This window comes from Crinia signifera, chromosome 6, assembly GCF_055691185.1.
Source record: "Crinia signifera chromosome 6, ASM5569118v1, whole genome shotgun sequence".
Classification (NCBI taxonomy): Eukaryota; Metazoa; Chordata; class Amphibia; order Anura; family Myobatrachidae; genus Crinia; species Crinia signifera.
In genome coordinates, this window is record NC_139222.1 from 208641616 (window position 1) to 208659818 (window position 18203).

General features: G+C 43.1%; 1 protein-coding gene across 1 annotated transcript in view; it reads right to left on the reverse strand.

Annotated features, from left to right (window-relative positions):
• TTYH2 (tweety family member 2) overlaps window positions 1–18203 on the reverse strand; it is a 128873-nt gene that overhangs the window by 95479 nt on the left and 15191 nt on the right. The window contains exon 2 of the mRNA XM_083148742.1: window positions 2458–2630. Coding sequence (XP_083004868.1) covers window positions 2458–2630 — 173 coding nt within the window. The remainder of the gene's footprint in view (window positions 1–2457; window positions 2631–18203) is intronic.

Consider the following 18203-nt stretch of genomic DNA (forward strand, 5'->3'; position numbering starts at 1 on the left):
TTCTGAGGGTTTTCAGACACAAGGTTTTCTCAAAGGTGTGGCTGAGAATATGACAGGGTGTTATCATGGTAAAGTAAAATGGTATGTGTGTGCATTTGGGGGTTTGACATGAGGGGTTGCTGTATTGGTATTCTTTTGTTAAATTCTATTTAAATACTTACCATGATACGCATGGATTTTGAAAAGCGGGATCCCGCTGTCGGTATTCGGACAATATGCCAACTACCAGAATTTTGTACAGAATCCAGTCAGAATAACCAGCAAAGAAGTGGTAAACAGCAGCTGCACACACCACCCACAAGCAAACACACACATTTATATAACACCAATACTTAAGGAACACTCCCAAGAAAATACATTTGGACACCAATCCTCTAATTCAGGGGTTCTCAAACCATTTTGCTCTGGGATCCTGTCAAACAATAACAATTATTACAGAGCCCCAGCAAGTTACAACAGAATGGCTGCCACACGTGTGTGGTCAGCAGACCGCACATGCATGGCAGCATTGCGGAGGCACAAAATGATGCAAGAAGTCTGAATGAACAAATAATGCTAATTAGTTTTTGGACCCTTTGGATCACTGATTGAGAGATTAGAGAAGACATCAGCCTGATGGTTAGCAATATGGAGTGGCGATCTCATGCACTTAATTTGAGCGCACTTTGTAATTTGGTTACATTATCCTTTATACATTTCTGCTCTTTGTAATTTGGTTACATTATTCTTTACACATTTCTTAGCAGTCGTACCCAGCAACTTTAGTCACATGTTTCTTTATTTAAAGCGCACATTAGTAAATACGGTCATACCCAGGATTTAACCCATGACCTTCCATATTGCAGTCCGATACCTTACTTGTGTCTTTAAACGTTGCAATAAGGGTTGGGTTGGCGCCTATATATATATATATATATATATATATATATATATATATATATATATATATATATATATATATATATATATATACACACACACATATATATATATATATATATATATATATATATATATATATATATATATATATATATATATATATATATATATATATATATATATATATATATATATATATATATATATACACATACATACATATAATTTGATACATAACATATTAGATATATTATGGTAACCCTTCCCATAAAGATATCTGATGCTGCCAGCTCTGTACTCTTTATTCTGGCTCCATATCTTTATTATTATAAAACAGAGAATAAGCATGTGCAGGGGAGGTGTGAGAAGAATAGGGAGATGTGATTGGCATGGGTGGCAGGTGTCAATAGTGTGGGTGGATAGCTGATTGGCATGCGTGGAATATGTTGGTAAAAATCAGCTACATGGTAGATCATGTGGGATCTGGGGCTTCTGAGGGTTTTCAGACACAAGGTTTTCTCAAAGGTGTGGCTGAGAATATGACAGGGTGTTATCATGGTAAAGTAAAATGGTATGTGTGTGCATTTGGGGGTTTGACATGAGGGGTTGCTGTATTGGTATTCTTTTGTTAAATTCTATTTAAATACTTACCATGATACGCATGGATTTTGAAAAGCGGGATCCCGCTGTCGGTATTCGGACAATATGCCAACTACCAGAATTTTGTACAGAATCCAGTCAGAATAACCAGCAAAGAAGTGGTAAACAGCAGCTGCACACACCACCCACAAGCAAACACACACATTTATATAACACCAATACTTAAGGAACACTCCCAAGAAAATACATTTGGACACCAATCCTCTAATTCAGGGGTTCTCAAACCATTTTGCTCTGGGATCCTGTCAAACAATAACAATTATTACAGAGCCCCAGCAAGTTACAACAGAATGGCTGCCACACGTGTGTGGTCAGCAGACCGCACATGCATGGCAGCATTGCGGAGGCACAAAATGATGCAAGAAGTCTGAATGAACAAATAATGCTAATTAGTTTTTGGACCCTTTGGATCACTGATTGAGAGATTAGAGAAGACATCAGCCTGATGGTTAGCAATATGGAGTGGCGATCTCATGCACTTAATTTGAGCGCACTTTGTAATTTGGTTACATTATCCTTTATACATTTCTGCTCTTTGTAATTTGGTTACATTATTCTTTACACATTTCTTAGCAGTCGTACCCAGCAACTTTAGTCACATGTTTCTTTATTTAAAGCGCACATTAGTAAATACGGTCATACCCAGGATTTAACCCATGACCTTCCATATTGCAGTCCGATACCTTACTTGTGTCTTTAAACGTTGCAAGTGAAATTGATCAAAACAAAATATTAACATGTACTGGACAGCGCCACCAGCCGTGCAGCATCCTGTGAGGTAGCACATGTTACACAAACCCTGTAGTAATGGCCCTGGTTACACCTATAGATATACCACCACTGGCAACACAATTTAGTTAGCAAAAGTGTATAATACTAGAGAATTGACAAATGTGGTATGGTGGAGGCTCTCACCAGCATAGCAGGCCCGAGACAGTGGCGGTCCATGTAACGCAGCAGGAACCAGTTTTCTTTGTTTCTGTATCATCCTCTTTCTTGCAGCAGCAGAAGCAGATGAGATAAATAGTCACAAAAAGGAGATTCAGAAAAGCACAGATGGCAATGACTAGGGCCCAAAACAGCAATGACTGAAGGGGAGAAAGAGAGAGAGAGAGAAAGAGTTAATACTAAAGTTACAAGCATTACATATACTGTATAACGTTTCAGCATCACACAAACTATTTACAGCCAATTGTAAAATGGGGGAAAAATGGCTCTGTCCTCTTACAGAGCCATTTTAAAATTGAAATTGTCATATGAAAATTGTATTGTGTTTTGGATCTTCTTATCTGCAAACATCCTATTTGTTAATGAAGTGATAAAGTAAAAGAATTGTATAGATCTCCAGTCTGGGACAATCTATACGTCAAGAATCTACAACCTGAAATGCAGGAATATAAACAAATTTCAGGTAAATGACAGCAGGTCCGATATGATGCACGGTACAGTGCGCATCACACCGGACCCTCTGAGTCACCCGGCCGGAGACGGGCGGGCTCAGCAGAGATTGCATGCAAAGTATCGCATGCGATATATTGCATGAGATCTTGCCACACAGGAAGGTCTTGGGCGGCTCAAGGGAGCACTGCTTGCGACATATTCGAGGGGAGAAGTCGCTGCAGCATATGGGGACCTTAATTTTGCATAAATACAGCTCTTATGGGTGGTTGGAATAATCAGTCTTAATAAAGTCATTGCATGTATTCATTTACATTTCTCCATTTACATTTTTCCAGATGTTTTTTTCAATGAAGATAACATTAAATGAATCAGAAATACACTCTATACATTGTTAATGTGGTAAATGACTATACTAGCTTTTAAACGTCTGGTTTTTAAAGGAATATCTACATGGGTGTAAAGAGGCCCAATTCCAGGAACCATCACTCCATTGTTCTAATGGTACATTGTGTTTGCTAATCACGTTAGAAGACTAATGGATGTTTAGAAAACCCTTGTGCACTTATGTTAGCACAGCTGAAAATGGGTTTGCTCATTGGAAAAGCTAAAAAAAACCTTCGAGCTATTTGAGTATCTGGAGCATCACATTTGTGGGTTAGATTAGATTCTCAATTCTTGGCAATAAAAAGAGAACTTTTATGTGAAACTCAACAGTCTATACTTCAAAATGAAAGCTATCCTATGTGAGAAATTGCCAAGTAACTGATCATTTCCTACAACGGTGTGTACTATTCCCTTCAGAGAACAGCACAAACAGAGCAGAAAAAGAAGTGGAAGGCCCCAGTGCACAACTAAGCAAGAATACAAGTACAGTAGAGTCTCTAATTTGAAAAATAGACGCATTATATAGGTCCTCAACTGGCAGCTTCAATAAATGGCACCTGCAAAACACCAGTATCAAAATCTACAGTGGAGAGACGATTCGAGATGCTGGCCTTCTAGGCAAGTGGCAAAGAAAAAGCTATATCTCAGACTGGCCAATAAAAGGAAAAGATTAATATGGGCAAAAGAACACAGACATTGGACAGAGGCAGATTGGATAAAAGTGTTATGGACAGACTAATTGAAGTTTGAGATGTTTGGATCACACAGAAGAACATTTGTGGGATGCAGAACAAGTGAAAAGATGCTGAAAGAGTGCCTGACACCATCTGTCTAGCATGGTAGAGGCAATGTGATGGTCTGGGGCTGCTTTGGTGCTGGTAAAGTAAGAGATTTGTACAAGGTGAAAGGGATTTTGAATAAGGAAGGCCATCACTCCATTTTGCAAAGAATTGCCATAACCTGTGGACAGCCAATTTCCTCCTCCAACAGGACTAAGCACACCTTGAAATTACGCAAGAACTATTTAGAGAAGAGGGCAGTTGGTATTGTCTGTAATGGAGTGGCCAGCGCAGTCAAAAGATCTCAACCACAGTGAGCTGTTGCGGGAACAGCGAGACCGTATGGTATGCAAGAAATGCCCATCAAGCCAATTTAACTTGTGGGAGGTGCTTCAGCGTGGGGTGAAATTTCTTCAGATTACCTCAACAAATTAGCAGCTAGAATGCAAAAGGGCTGCACTGCTGTAATTGCTACAAAAGGAGCATTCTTTGACTAAAGCAAAGTTTGAAGGACAAAATTATTATTTCAAATAAAAATCATAATTTTTTAACCTTGGCAATGTCTCGACTATATGTTCTATTCATTTTGCAACTCATTTGATAAATAAAAGTCAGTTTTCATGTAAAACACAAAATTCTCTGGGTGACCCCAAACTTTTGAACGGTAGTGTATATAGGCCCTCACTGTGGTTGACGCGCAAAGCTGCGGTTTCGCATCTTTGCAAGTCAATTAAACGCCGCCCACCACCCACACGAATGCCTGCTGAATTCCTATGAATTTTTTGCATAAACAACTATTCACAGATTGCATGCTGGGCAGAAATCATTCTATGGTCTCTGCTAACTTAGATCTGCGGCACCCTTGTACAGGAAGAGGGCGGGCAGGTGACATCCGGTGATGGCAGCTGCCCGCCCCTGGCACCCGCTTCACCAGCGAATTACCCGTGTATGCCTCCCCACGCCCCCCACTCACACAAAGAGGCTTCACATGTGTATAAGTGTTTATGCGCTTGCGAACTAGCTAAACATCGCGAGCGTATGAATAAGAATCAGGGCCTTAGTACAGATCTGTACTATATAGTCTTGCCAGCTCAGTCTTCCATTTGATTCTGCTTATATAAAGCAAATTCGGATAGAAAAATAGACCAAATCCAACAGCGGTGAATCTCTGGATCCGATGTGCACAGGACCGCGCTTTTGGATGGGAATCGTAAGTAAATGACAAACTATTTAACCCTTTTCACACCATTTGCATCAATATTGTGTAGAAAAGGGTAAAATCATATCACTGTATCGGCGTCGTTAAACCGAATCACCGCCCTAACATTAGCCTAACTCTTTAAACCAAGCTCATTTTTCCTGACTTTAAGAAATCCATTATGAAATGGATTATGAATGAATGAAATGGATGTTACCATAGTATCAAATATAGGGCTTGATTCAGACTTGCTCGCTAGGCTGCATATATTCAATGCCTAGCGAGCAGGTAAATGCTGCCCCGCTGAATGCCCATCCCCCCTGCCCAAATCCTCTCACTAGCATGCGAGCGGATGCGTTCGCATACACATCCGATCTCATGCGGCCGCATGGAAGAAAAATCATTCATTGGTCGCTCACCATCGAATTATTTATCTTCCCTTCGCAAATATAAGTAAGGCTAGATTACTTTTATTCTGACCGGAGATGGGCGAATTTGGGGCAGGCGCTGACGTCGCGTGATAGGCCAGTGAGATACGCCTGCATGATCGCAAAGGTATGCCCAGTGTTTCTGCGGGCATGCCCATGAAATGATGGGTGGTCCCCTGTGTCCATTCTCTGCCCGTTCAACCTGGAGTGAACGCCCCGGCCAGTGTGAAACTCGCAAAGGCGTTCGCTCTGGGGGTTTGCAACAAACCGGTCGGGGAAGCAAATTTGGCACAAGCCGATCGGGTCTGAATAGCCCCCATAATGTGGAGCACCCAAGGAAATATCTTCTAACCAAACCAAATTGCTCCTAGGCTGGGACATAAACATCTGTATCCTAGCAATTACAGGGAAACCTATTACGAAAACACGATTTGTATTAGGAAGTAATACTGCAACGTTAACCACAACCAAGAAAGGGTACAAAAAAAGAAAGCAATTCTAACTACATAGTGAGAAAAAAAAACATGCTATATTTGTGGGAACTAATGGAGCGAGTTCTGAATAGACTACGGAAAATAAGTACCTATTTACAAATACAGAAATAATCTTGCAGCAGTAAGTACTGTATACTACATTTGTCTTTTTAATGACTCCACTTGAAAATTACTGTGAAAATGTTTAAAATGGGCATAGTGGCTCTTTAAGTCAAGTAGAGTACAGATATTATTAAGAACCTTCAGGCCTGTATTATTTGTCTACCCCCTGAATGTTACGTTAGCTGTATTGGTCATTAAGGTCTGCTGTGGTTTGCATTACTTTGGTAAGTGAGATTACGGTCCACAGTTGTTGCCAAATATTCTCTATTACAGTTTAAAGGATTTTCATTGGAAATCATGGAATAGAAAAACATCAAAATCTCATTTAGATTATAAATTAGTTAAGCTTGGTACATACTAGGTGATTAGTGGACGACATTGCTCACTGTATTGGAGGTGCCATGGGCTAATGATATAGTGTATACACACTGACATAAATCATTAACGATATTGGTTAGTGACCTAAACGGGATCTCTGCTCCACACAGGCATCATTGACTGTATGTACAGATGATGGGGGTGGGGGGTCATTAACAATGCTAAGGGCAAGATGTATCAAGCATCACAAAGTGATAAAGTGGAGAGTGATAAACGGCCATCCAATCAGCTCCTACCTGTCATGTTACAGGCTGGGTTTTAAAAATGGTGGGTAGGAGCTGATTGGCTGGTTGTTTATCACTCCACTTTATCACTTCTTGAAGCTTGATACATCTGGCCTTAAGTGTTTTTTTTAAACAATACTGATCAGAAAGGCCCTTCTGAATAGGGATGCCAATCCCGGGGCATTTTTTCAATCCCGGAATTGAAAAATGCTCAATCCCGGGATTGGCATCCCTAAAAGAAAAACACACCCTGTACACCCCTACATGGGCGGGCAGGTGCGTGGCAGCCGGGAGCGGGGCAGAGCAGCGCTGCGGGGGGTGTCTGGTGCCGCCCAGCAGATTTACTTACAGGCTGGCGGGAGCGGGGCAGACAGCGGTGCTGCGCTGATGCTTGCCTGCCTCCGGGCAGGTAGCGGCGGCACCAGCTGGGCAGGAGGGGAGGCTAGGAGTCGGCGAGGAGCGGTCCTCTGTAGCAGGACGCTGCGGCCTGCGCAGCGTGTCAGTCAGAGGTCACGCTGCACAGGCCGCACGCCGGGGTCGGGAACAGCCGGGCAGCTTCTGAGCGGGTGCTCAGAAGCTGCCCGGCATTAGACTGCCATCCCACATAGCCTGTAATCACCATACCACCTACCCTGCGTGCCATCCCACATGGTCTCAGGGGCGTAACTATAGCACCGCAGCCCCCGCCACTGCATGGTCTGCATGCTTTTGCTTGATTTTCGGCAAGGGAAAGCCATCCTCGCCGTACAAACCCCCTCGCTGGCTGCACTGAATACCACCCATAGTGTAGCTCTCATTAGTGTGATTACTAAAAAGCTGTCGTTTGTAAGCTGGGTACCCACTATCTAATGAACTGTCTGATCAGATGAATATGGGTGATAATTGTATCGCATGTGTACAGGAGCGTTACAGTGTTTGAAGCGGATAAAGCTCCAGGAACATTCGGCCTATTCCATTCATACCTAAATATGAATGGCAATCAGTGACTCCAAGCCAGTCATATTCCTGCTTTTGGGGGTCTCCTCACCAGCTGGCAAACAGAAACCAAACTTGGGAACATTTTTTAATGATGTTTGTAAAATTCTGATTTCAAAACCACCAAACAGCTGCACAGAATTCCAAGACTTTTCTAAAAAGGGAACGAGAGCACATTTACGCACGTGCTTTTATTTGCTTACTAATGTCATTCTTTAATGTAAAGAGAAAAATGATTCTGCTTATACAATAGCAAGTTGTACACAATTAAACATCCCTGGTTGCTTGACTTTTTTTTTTTTTCTGTTTTCGGATTTGTGTTGCTTCAGTGTAAGGATTTGGTCCTGTGACCTTGTTTCAGCCTCCCTCCCCCTCGTGACATGAAATATCCAAACCTTGTGATGTCTGTGGGAATCAAGAAGAGGGAGGGCGATGATACATATGGGCCTTTATGTTTTGTGAGAATTTCCGTCACCACCCCCCCCGCTTCCTGCACTCATTGCTTCCTCTACTGTTCCTAATGAAATTCCAGTGCATTTCAGATTTCAACCAGGAAACCCTTATAGATGTAGAGAACAACAAGTAGATAATAAAGATCAAGCGTTATAATAATACACTACATTTAACCCCTAACCTTACAGGGACAACAAAAACCAGTACAGGCATACAACAAACACCAGTACAAGTACATATGCTATCAAGGGCATCAAGTATACGCATTGGTGTCAAACTCATGGCCCTTCAGCTGTTGTGGAACTATACATCCCAGCATGCCCTGCCACAGTTTTAGCAGTCCATTAAATAAAATCTGTGGCAGGGCATGCTGGGATATGTAGTTCCACAACATCTAGAGGGCCATGAGTTTGACACCACTGGACTGCATGGGAAACCAGCAGAGAATGGCTCATTAGGTCACACACATAGAAATAGGTCGACATGGCTAAGGTTGGGAAGGTCCAACCCTGTCGACCTATTTCATCTGTTGACCTAACGACCATATACTAACCAGCAAAGTATCGCAATAAGCACATGTGCTATAACTGTAGCAAATCTATTCAGCATGAATACCCTTCATTACTAAAAGTGAATGTCATAGGGGTATATTCAATGCTGGTCAGGGGAGCTATGATGGCAAGCAGTGCCTATTGCTCGCGGTCATAGCCCGCCCCGAGTATTCCACCTCGATAGTTCTAAAAAAAGTGAGGTGGAAATGGCGAGTGCGGCCATCAAAACGGCAGGGTTCATGTGTATATGCAGCGGGCTTGCTGCATTAGCCGCCAACCTCGCCGTTCTATGTTCCCCTGGAACATAGAATACGGCGAGTGGCCAGCGAGGGAGTTAAACAGCCAGGATGGCTTGTTTTTGGCAATCCTCGCCAATTGAATACACCCCATAGTGTGCCGTGTGTTAAACCCTATATATACTATCCCATTTTGAGGGGTGAGCTACTCGCTTACTTTAGAAAAAACAAGCCATGCATCGCTATGGACCCCACACACACACACACACACACACACACACACACACACACACACACACACACCCATGAGTGCTTCATTTCTAAGTGATCTAGTCAGATAACATAGAAAATAGGCCTTTATCACTACGTATGCAGGTCCCCATAACTGTTGCAGGTCCCCACTGTCAGATATGTATGGGATTACCCAGCCTCCTAGGATGACAATTTTTAGTTTATACTGTTTGAAAGTTGTCAATAAATTGATACAATATACAATACCCAGTATACAGTAAGTAGAGAAATGATTTCTTCTGATTACTATATAGCAGAAATGCATATTACACTGGACTTTGTACAATCTCTTCCGGATGATCATTTTCAGAGCCAACGCAAAGGTCTACTTATCAGTACCCATTGTGTTCTCAAGATTAAAAGGATCACTGGGCCCTACACATGGAGCGATATTTAGACACTTTCTGAGCGATTTTACATAATTTTCCTAACTCGCTCAGAAACGGTCTGAATACAAAGGTACAAAGCCGGGACGGGGGGGGGGGGGGGGGGGGGCGTGTGAATTTTTAATTTTTTTTTATTCCCCTGAAGTCGCTGAAACACTTTCTGTGAGAGATTTGAAATCTCTCATGCTGTATCTCCCATTATGAATCTCTGGCACACATCTCTTTGTGTGTGGGCTCATTATCTGAGAGATTCAGTTTAAGGGAAACCTCTCATGCTGAATGTCCAGTTATGAATCTTTGGCACAAAACTCTCCCTGTGTAGGGCCCTTAAATGATAAATTGTATACAAATACCCCTTCCTAAAACGTTTCCATTACTGCCCTGTTTATCCAACACACAAGGAGAAATGTAACCTAGCTGCTGCTGTTATGTTGATGCAATACTCCATGACAGGCCAGTTATATAGGTCAGAAGAGCAATGGAGACTGTCAGTGTGTGAATGCAAACTCACACGGGTGCTTAGTCAAAGATGGGAGTGAGTGGCAAGTGGAGTTTTTCTTCTGTTCGCATGTAAACTCCTGGGTACAATCCACAAGAGGCATGTTTGCTTTTTGTCAGCAGAATATCTGATTGTAGTACATACAGGAAGTTGAATAAATATTATTTATTAATATTTTTTACATGAACAAGAAGTTGCTGGGTTGATTGAGATTTAAAATAAGTATTTGTATTGTAAAGATTTGTTTGAACAGTAATGTTATCTATTGACAGTGAATATTTCCAGGCTTTTAGAATGCGTCAACATACACCAATAATCAATACGCTAAGTAAGATGATCTGATGCAAAGTGATGAGAAGTAATTTTCATGCTGAGCACTGCAGTATTACCATATCAGAGTACAAATTACTAAGCTTTCCGTGTTAAAGTGCATACACACCGAGCGATTTTCACCCGTCTAGGCAATTTTCCTGGGGGTGGACAGCTTTCCATAGCAGGATGCTATGGAAAGCCATCCGCCCTGTCACTTAACTACTGGTAACACCAGCAGATGAGCGTTGCAATGATGCAGGAGTGCGCACTAGTGCTCATCCATGGCCCGTACACAAAATGGACAAATGGAGCTGCTTTCAGCACAAAATCGACCAGGTCCAGATGTACTAAGCTTGAAAAGTGATAAAGAACAAGCCAATCAGCTCCCAACTTTCATGTCACCGGATGGGTTTGAAAAATAACAGTTAGGAGATGACCGATTAATAGTTTACCACTCTTCATTTTATCACTGTTCAAGGCTTAGTACATCTAACGTGTCAGGTGCAGGGATCCAAATCAAATTATTTATGGTCAAAGTGATAGACAAGACAGTGCTAGTGGCTGTCATAACTTATGTGGATGATCAAGGATGACTGGAGGCTCAATTTACTTCATTATTTTTAGTCAAAAAATATCAAAAATAAAAAAAAACATAAACCATATATCCTAGGGGTGCAGGGTGCAGTTGAAACCAATGCTGATACTGTAGGGCGCGGTTATTCAGGAAAGTTTGGCAATGTTGGGAAACCTGGGTCATTGCACACTGTTTCAAGCAGCTTGCCCCTTTGCCAGCACCTGTAGAGGGCACCATCTCCAAGCACTGGTGTTCTGGCTCTCTGCTGTGGCACATGTCTTTACCGGATCAGGGACACACGACTTGGTTTGCCCATCATCATCCTAGGTCAGAGTCTGGTCAGTGTGAAATATTGTACATGTTCAAAGTAAATGTATATTACAAACTTCCACATGCTGAGAATTGAATGTAGCATACAGAACTAGAAGCAGTTCTGTGCAGCCAGCATACATGAAATGCAGGGACATTACATTAAGGGATAAATGAAAGTGCACAGAACTACATAGCAATTCCTGAAACAGCCATTTGACATGCCTGCAAAGTCTTCTCAGTCTCTAGCAAATAGAACTAAATACGCCCCTCTGTATTTGTTCCTCCATCATTTCCTGCTTGCTGTTTAACTAATTATAAATGTGCTGACCTCTTCCTGTCAGCATAAAGAAATGGTTGTGGCTAGATCGGCTTCTGTGTTGTTGTTTTTTTGTTTTGTTTTTTACTTTTCCCAGCATGCACTGGGTACACATATACCTGGGAGGGGGAATATATAGGTCTGTGGCGAATGAAGCAAGCCAGCGAGGGTACAATCCAGCAGAAATACACCTAAGTAAATTACAGATTAGATACAAAACACTATTATGGCATCTAACAACTTCTGCCCTCACCTAACGTCACCTCCTGGTCACAAAACAGAAGTGGAGCCATGAATTTGTCAAGAGACCCTTTCAGGACATATTCCCCAAAGTGAGTGTTAAAGACATCCAAAAGTATAATGACCTGAGAAGGTATGACTAAAGGACCAGTTTTCTGCCTCACATATGTCCTTCACTGTCGCTTTTGCCCTCCTGGACCACAAAGCAGCCATAGTCCTAGTTGAGTGTGCCTTAATAATGACAGGAACTTCATGCCCTTCTTTCTCGTACAAAAAAACATAGTGAGGTCTTGTATCCATTTGGCATTAGACCTTTCCTAGACCCCTTTGGGATGATGAATAAGTGCTTAGAATTCCTGATATCCTATATAATACCAGAGTAGTCCAGGGTATGCCAGTCTTCTTCCTTAGTCTCGGGAGGCAGATAGAATGTTGGCACTACAATCTCCCGATTTAGATGGAAGGCCAAAACCTCCAATGTTCAGATATGGCTCCTTTATCCATAGAGCCTCGATTTCACTGATTCTTCTGGCAGAAGTCGCCACCACCAAAAAGCCAATTTCCATGTAAGGAATTTAAGGGATGCTTCAGACAGAGGCTCAAAAGGAAGTTTCATAAGGGAAGTCAGCACAAGGTTCAAATCCCAGGAAGCCGGCAAGGATCTTATGGGAGGAAGCAAGCTTCTGATGGATCTGCAAAATTGCTTCATCAACTTATCTTCCGCTAATCTTTTATTAAGTAGAATACTCAAAGCTGCAATCTGAACCTTGAATGACACCGAATGACCCAAATGGTGTATATCTTGGAGGAATTGAGGCACTGGCTGCCCACACAGAGTCAGATCCAAAAGGTGAAAGAAATATAGATTGCAGAGAATACAGCACGCCTGAGGTCTTACGTGAAAGATCACTCCATTGGCAAGTATAAAGGCCGTTATGTTTGCCAATGGAGTGATCTTTTACATAAGACCTTAGGAGTGCTACATGCTCTGTAATATACAGGGTGCGGCAGAAATAACTCCCACATTTCAAAGGGGGATTGAAAAGAAAATGGTACAAGGTACCAAAAAAAGTATTATATCCCAAATGTAGATATTAAAAAAAAGTTTTACTTTACGTTGAAAAATCATATTGTCCAAATGGTGGCCTTGATGGCTGATACACATTTGGAGCCGTTCTTGGAAGTTTTCCACCACTTTCACTATCATATTGGGTGAAGTTCCTTCAATTTCTTCTTGAATGGCCTCCTTTAGTTGGTCCAAGGACTGTGGACGATGTTTGAAAACCTTAGCCTTGAGGTACCCCCAGAGAAAAAAGTCACACAGACTTCAAATCAGGCGAGCGCGGTGGCCACGGAACTGCCTTGCATAAGGAGACCACTCGAACCAGGAACATCTCCTGCAAAATTTTATGAGGATGACGTGCTGTATGGGCCGTAGCTCCATCCTGTTGGAACCAGAAGTCCTCTAGGTTGTGTTCTTCCCCATACTCTTCAATTTTCATGCGCAAAAAATTATCCAACATGTCGCAGTATCGATTGGAATTCACAGTAACTGGACTCCACCCTCTTCAAAATAGTAAGGCCCAATGACACAGCACACCAAATGGTAACTTTTGGGCTATGAAGAGGTCGTGCATGGAGTGCTCGAGGGTTTTCAGCAGCCCAGTAGTGAATATTTTGTTTGTTCACTGTGCCAGAAAGGTAGAAATGGGCTTCATCGCTACTCCACAGAATGCCAGTGGGAGGCACAGCTGCGAGTATCCCATTACAGCAATCCATACATCTTCCCCAGTCTGCTGGAGACAATTCCTGACCAATCATAATCTTGTATGGGTGTAAATGAATGCAAATTCACCTTACAGTTCTTTCCAAAATTAAAAGTGCTGAGGCTTGTTTCCATGCTGAACGCGCTGGAGACAGCTCAATCGAAGCCCTCACTGCAGCAAGGTTTTTGTGCATTCTCACATTTTTGGGACATCCAGGTGGCTTACTCTTCAGTGCAGATCCTGTTGCCCATACTCTTTGAACCGACAGCAAAATCGTTTTCGGGTCTGAAACATTTTAATTAGCACGTAAACCAAGCTGCATGCGAAAAGCCCTCTGCATCACAGTTACAGATTCGCCATTATTGAAAAAAGCCTCAACTACAAATCATCGATGCTCACCCGACCATGGCATGGTGACAACTGAAAACTTTGGTACTTGTGTATTTTGGCGGCGCCCACGATGAGGATCGCGTCCATCGTGTGTGAAAAATCGGGTCCATCGCGTCGTGTGCATTAACATGGCACACGACGCGACCGACGCGACGGACGCGATTTCTCCATAGGCTTCAATGTTAAAATATTTTAACATTGAAATCGTGTCGGTCGCATCGGTCTTGTGCCATTATAATGGCACAAGATAAGATGGACTTGATAAAGTCCATTTTACATGTAATAAAATGGGAAATGGGCCAATATGGCCCATTTTTCATTGTATATGTCCCCGTCATGTCCAAATATAACTGACCCCCCATTGTGAGCGGCACACCCCAGTATTGACGTCAACCCGAAGCGTGGCGAGCGTAGCGAGCCCGCGAGGGGCGGCGGTGCGCGTTCTCCGACCTTTTCATACCCCTACTATCCACGTCGGCGTGGAGCTGAGAATAGAATAGTGTGGCGAGCGCAGCGAGCCACCGAGCCCGAAGCGTGGCGAGCACAGCGAGCCCCGCGAGGGGACGCGGACACCTGTGAAGCCCGCGTGGGGACGCGGATACCTGTGAAGGTATCCGCGTCCGCTCGCCACGCTTCGGGCTCGGTGGCTCGCTGCGCTCGTCACACTATTCTATTCTCAACTCCACGCCGACGTGGATAGTAGGGGTATAAAAAAGGTCGTAGGACGCGTACCGCCGCCGCTCGCCACGCTTCGGGTTGGCGTCAATACTGGGGTGCCGCTGACAATGGGGGGCATTTATATTTGGACATGACGGGGCCATATACAATGAGAAATGGGCCATATTGGCCCATTTCCCATTGTTTTCTATGTTAGATGGACTTTATCAACTACATTTCATCTTGTGCCATTATAATGGCACAAGACCGACGCGACCGACAGTATTTCAATGTAAAAAATATTTTAACATTGAAGCCTATGGAGAAATCGCGTCCATCGCGTCACGTCCTGTGCCTTAAAGTTAAGGCACACGATGCCCACGACGGGCGCCGCCAAAATACACAAGTACCAAAACTTTATTAAGTACCCTACCTAACGGAACGGCACCTCTCTACCTGCTTTGGAGACCCCCAAAGTTATTTTTCGAAATGTGGGAGTTATTTCTGCAGCACCCTGTATATTATATTATAGATATATCTATCTATAACGCCAGCAAGCTGGCTTTCTGACACACCCCACTTTAAACCGGGTTAATCCTAATTTATTTTTTATCAAGATACTTTCTTCCTCACAAAACTGATGGGTTTAATAATGGGTATCATTCTTGCAACCATTCCCAAAATAAAGCCCATTGAGAATTGAACATTATAGTGATCACTGTCTGGATAATACAAAAATAGGTTCAATATATAAAGGATATAACCATTCCTACTTACTGCAATATAGCACAACTTCAATAACGTATTATTCATATATGTCAAACTTTTACTTTTAAAATTACACAAATATAAGGAACATATACAGCCTATATAATCCTGGTATATTTTTGATAATAGGATATATATCAAAGCTGTAAACTGCACTCACATTATTAATTCATTACCTCTACTGGGAAACTGACCTATTAGCTTAAGAACATTTCTAAATAATGATCCATTCCACCTACATTCCCTGAGTTACTTCTGCATCTCAGCACCTGCAGGGGTAACCACTGTGTGGTCTGTCATTAACCCCAAAATGTGGCCTCTAGGAAAGAATGGAGGATGTTGCCTGTGAAATGATTGGTACTACTAGAAAGTAAAAGGCTGACATCAAAGGAGTTCACAAGTTCAGTATATTATCATGTTAATGCAAGGAACCGCACAGCTGATGCGGTCACACCATTCCTAAGCTACAGTAGATGTATGAGGACACATCTTCAGTAGTAGCTGCTAACAATAATAGTAACAAAAAAAACCATTCGATTTATCTGAACAACTCATTGCATCACAGGAGTCACCTTCTAGCAGCTCCCTGCATCCTATCAGCCATCTGTGTCCACACTGGAGCACTCTGCATCATAGGAGCCACCTAGGTGTGCCTCACATCAGCTCCCTGCATCATAGGAGCCATCTGTGTACCTCACTGGAGCACTCTGCATCATAGGAGCCACCTAGGTGTGCCTCACATCAGCTCCCTGCATCATAGGAGCCATCTGTGTACCTCACTGGAGCACTCTGCATCATAGGAGCCACCTAGGTGTGCCTCACAGCAGCTCCCTGCATCATAGGAGCCATCTGTGTACCTCACTGGAGCACTCTGCATCATAGGAGCCACCTAGGTGTGCCTCACAGCAGCTCCCTGAATCATAGGAGCCTTCTGTGTACCTCACAGGAGCACTCTGCATCATACGAGCCATCTCTGGGAGCCTCACAGCAGCCCCCTGCATCATATGAGCCATCGGTGTGCCTCACAGCAGCACTCTGCATCATATAATCAACTCTCTTCTGAGGAGGGAAGGGTATCTGTATCACACTACCTAAAACCATTGTTTTCTTTCCGTCCAGGGTACTTTCACATCCACCAGGGTGGGATATATTATGCATCGCATATATTATGCAACACATCCCGCCCTCTATCCATGCATACCAGCATTTCATAATGCCGTTATGGACATATTGCTACCTCCTAAGACAGCTCCTCTGATAACAGCTGTCCATTGCAAAAAAGGACTCCCAGGTTTATGACCTGGAAGTCCTATTGCCAGACAGGTCTCTAATCAATTTGATGACCTAACCAAGATTTTGCACCTGCACTAATTTTGCCTCTGACCCAGTACCTCTCTTCCAGCATAGCACCATTACCCAGCAGTATAGATCATAGCAGAAGCAACACCCATTACCCCTAACACATAGCAATTCTTATCCATAGGGCCATCATTACACATGTTGGTGCCTTGTGCCAGTAAGACCACTGGAACCTCCACCCAAACCCCCCCCCCACTTTTAACAAACCGTGTGCGCCATACCAGCAAGGGTCAAGGTCTCGCTGGGAAGGAGTGTTACCTACAGAGGTGCTGGGCATCCCTCAAACTCTCCACTTTATATGAACAAATGCCATGCTTATGGCATCTATTCACGCAGCACTGTTAGGCTGTTTTAGCAGGGCGCTGCTTAAGGGCAGGGCATGGTACCCCATTAAAACAGCCTAGCGTGAACACTGTATTACTATCCACCATTCCCTGTCTCTCACACACACACACACACACACACACACACACACACACACTACTAGCCTGGCCCCCAAAGAACAACTGTGCCTGGATGCTGTAGATATTGAAAGAGAGACAGAAGCGGTTACAAATTTACATTGCAGGATGTACCCAGCAATTACAGATTATGGAAGTTCCCAATTCCATGGAGACAGCATCTGCCATCCACACCACCATTATGACCTTGTTCAACAAGTCTTTTCCCAGCAAAGTAACAGGATCTATTCTACCAATCATCCTTGATCATGTGAGCTACTTATGGGGTTGTGAAGTCATAATAAAGCCTTTTTTTTATATAGATATGTCTTGTCGTACCAGAGTGAATTGAATCCCACCAATGGTAACCACCATCCCAGCTAAGAGTGGATTCCTCACACATGCAGAGCTGACAATATTTTTTTTATAATACTTACTTTTCAAAGCTGAATGCCTGTGGATTGTGGCGCAGTGTAGTCTTTCGTAGGAGGAGGAGCTGCTGTGGTTGGGCACGTGCAAGCAACCTAATCCAGTAGCCATTTTTATTACTGTCCAATGACCTATTCACTGCTCCCAGCTCCTGCTATTGGCTCAGGTGAAAATGTAACTGCCCAAACAAACTTTAACAGAGACCTCCGATCGCAACGGAGCAACTGCAGAGCTACTTGTGTCACACCCCCATCCTGCAGCTGCCTGATGTTTCAAGCACACTAATGGGCCCTACACATGAGAAATTTGTGTCAAAGAG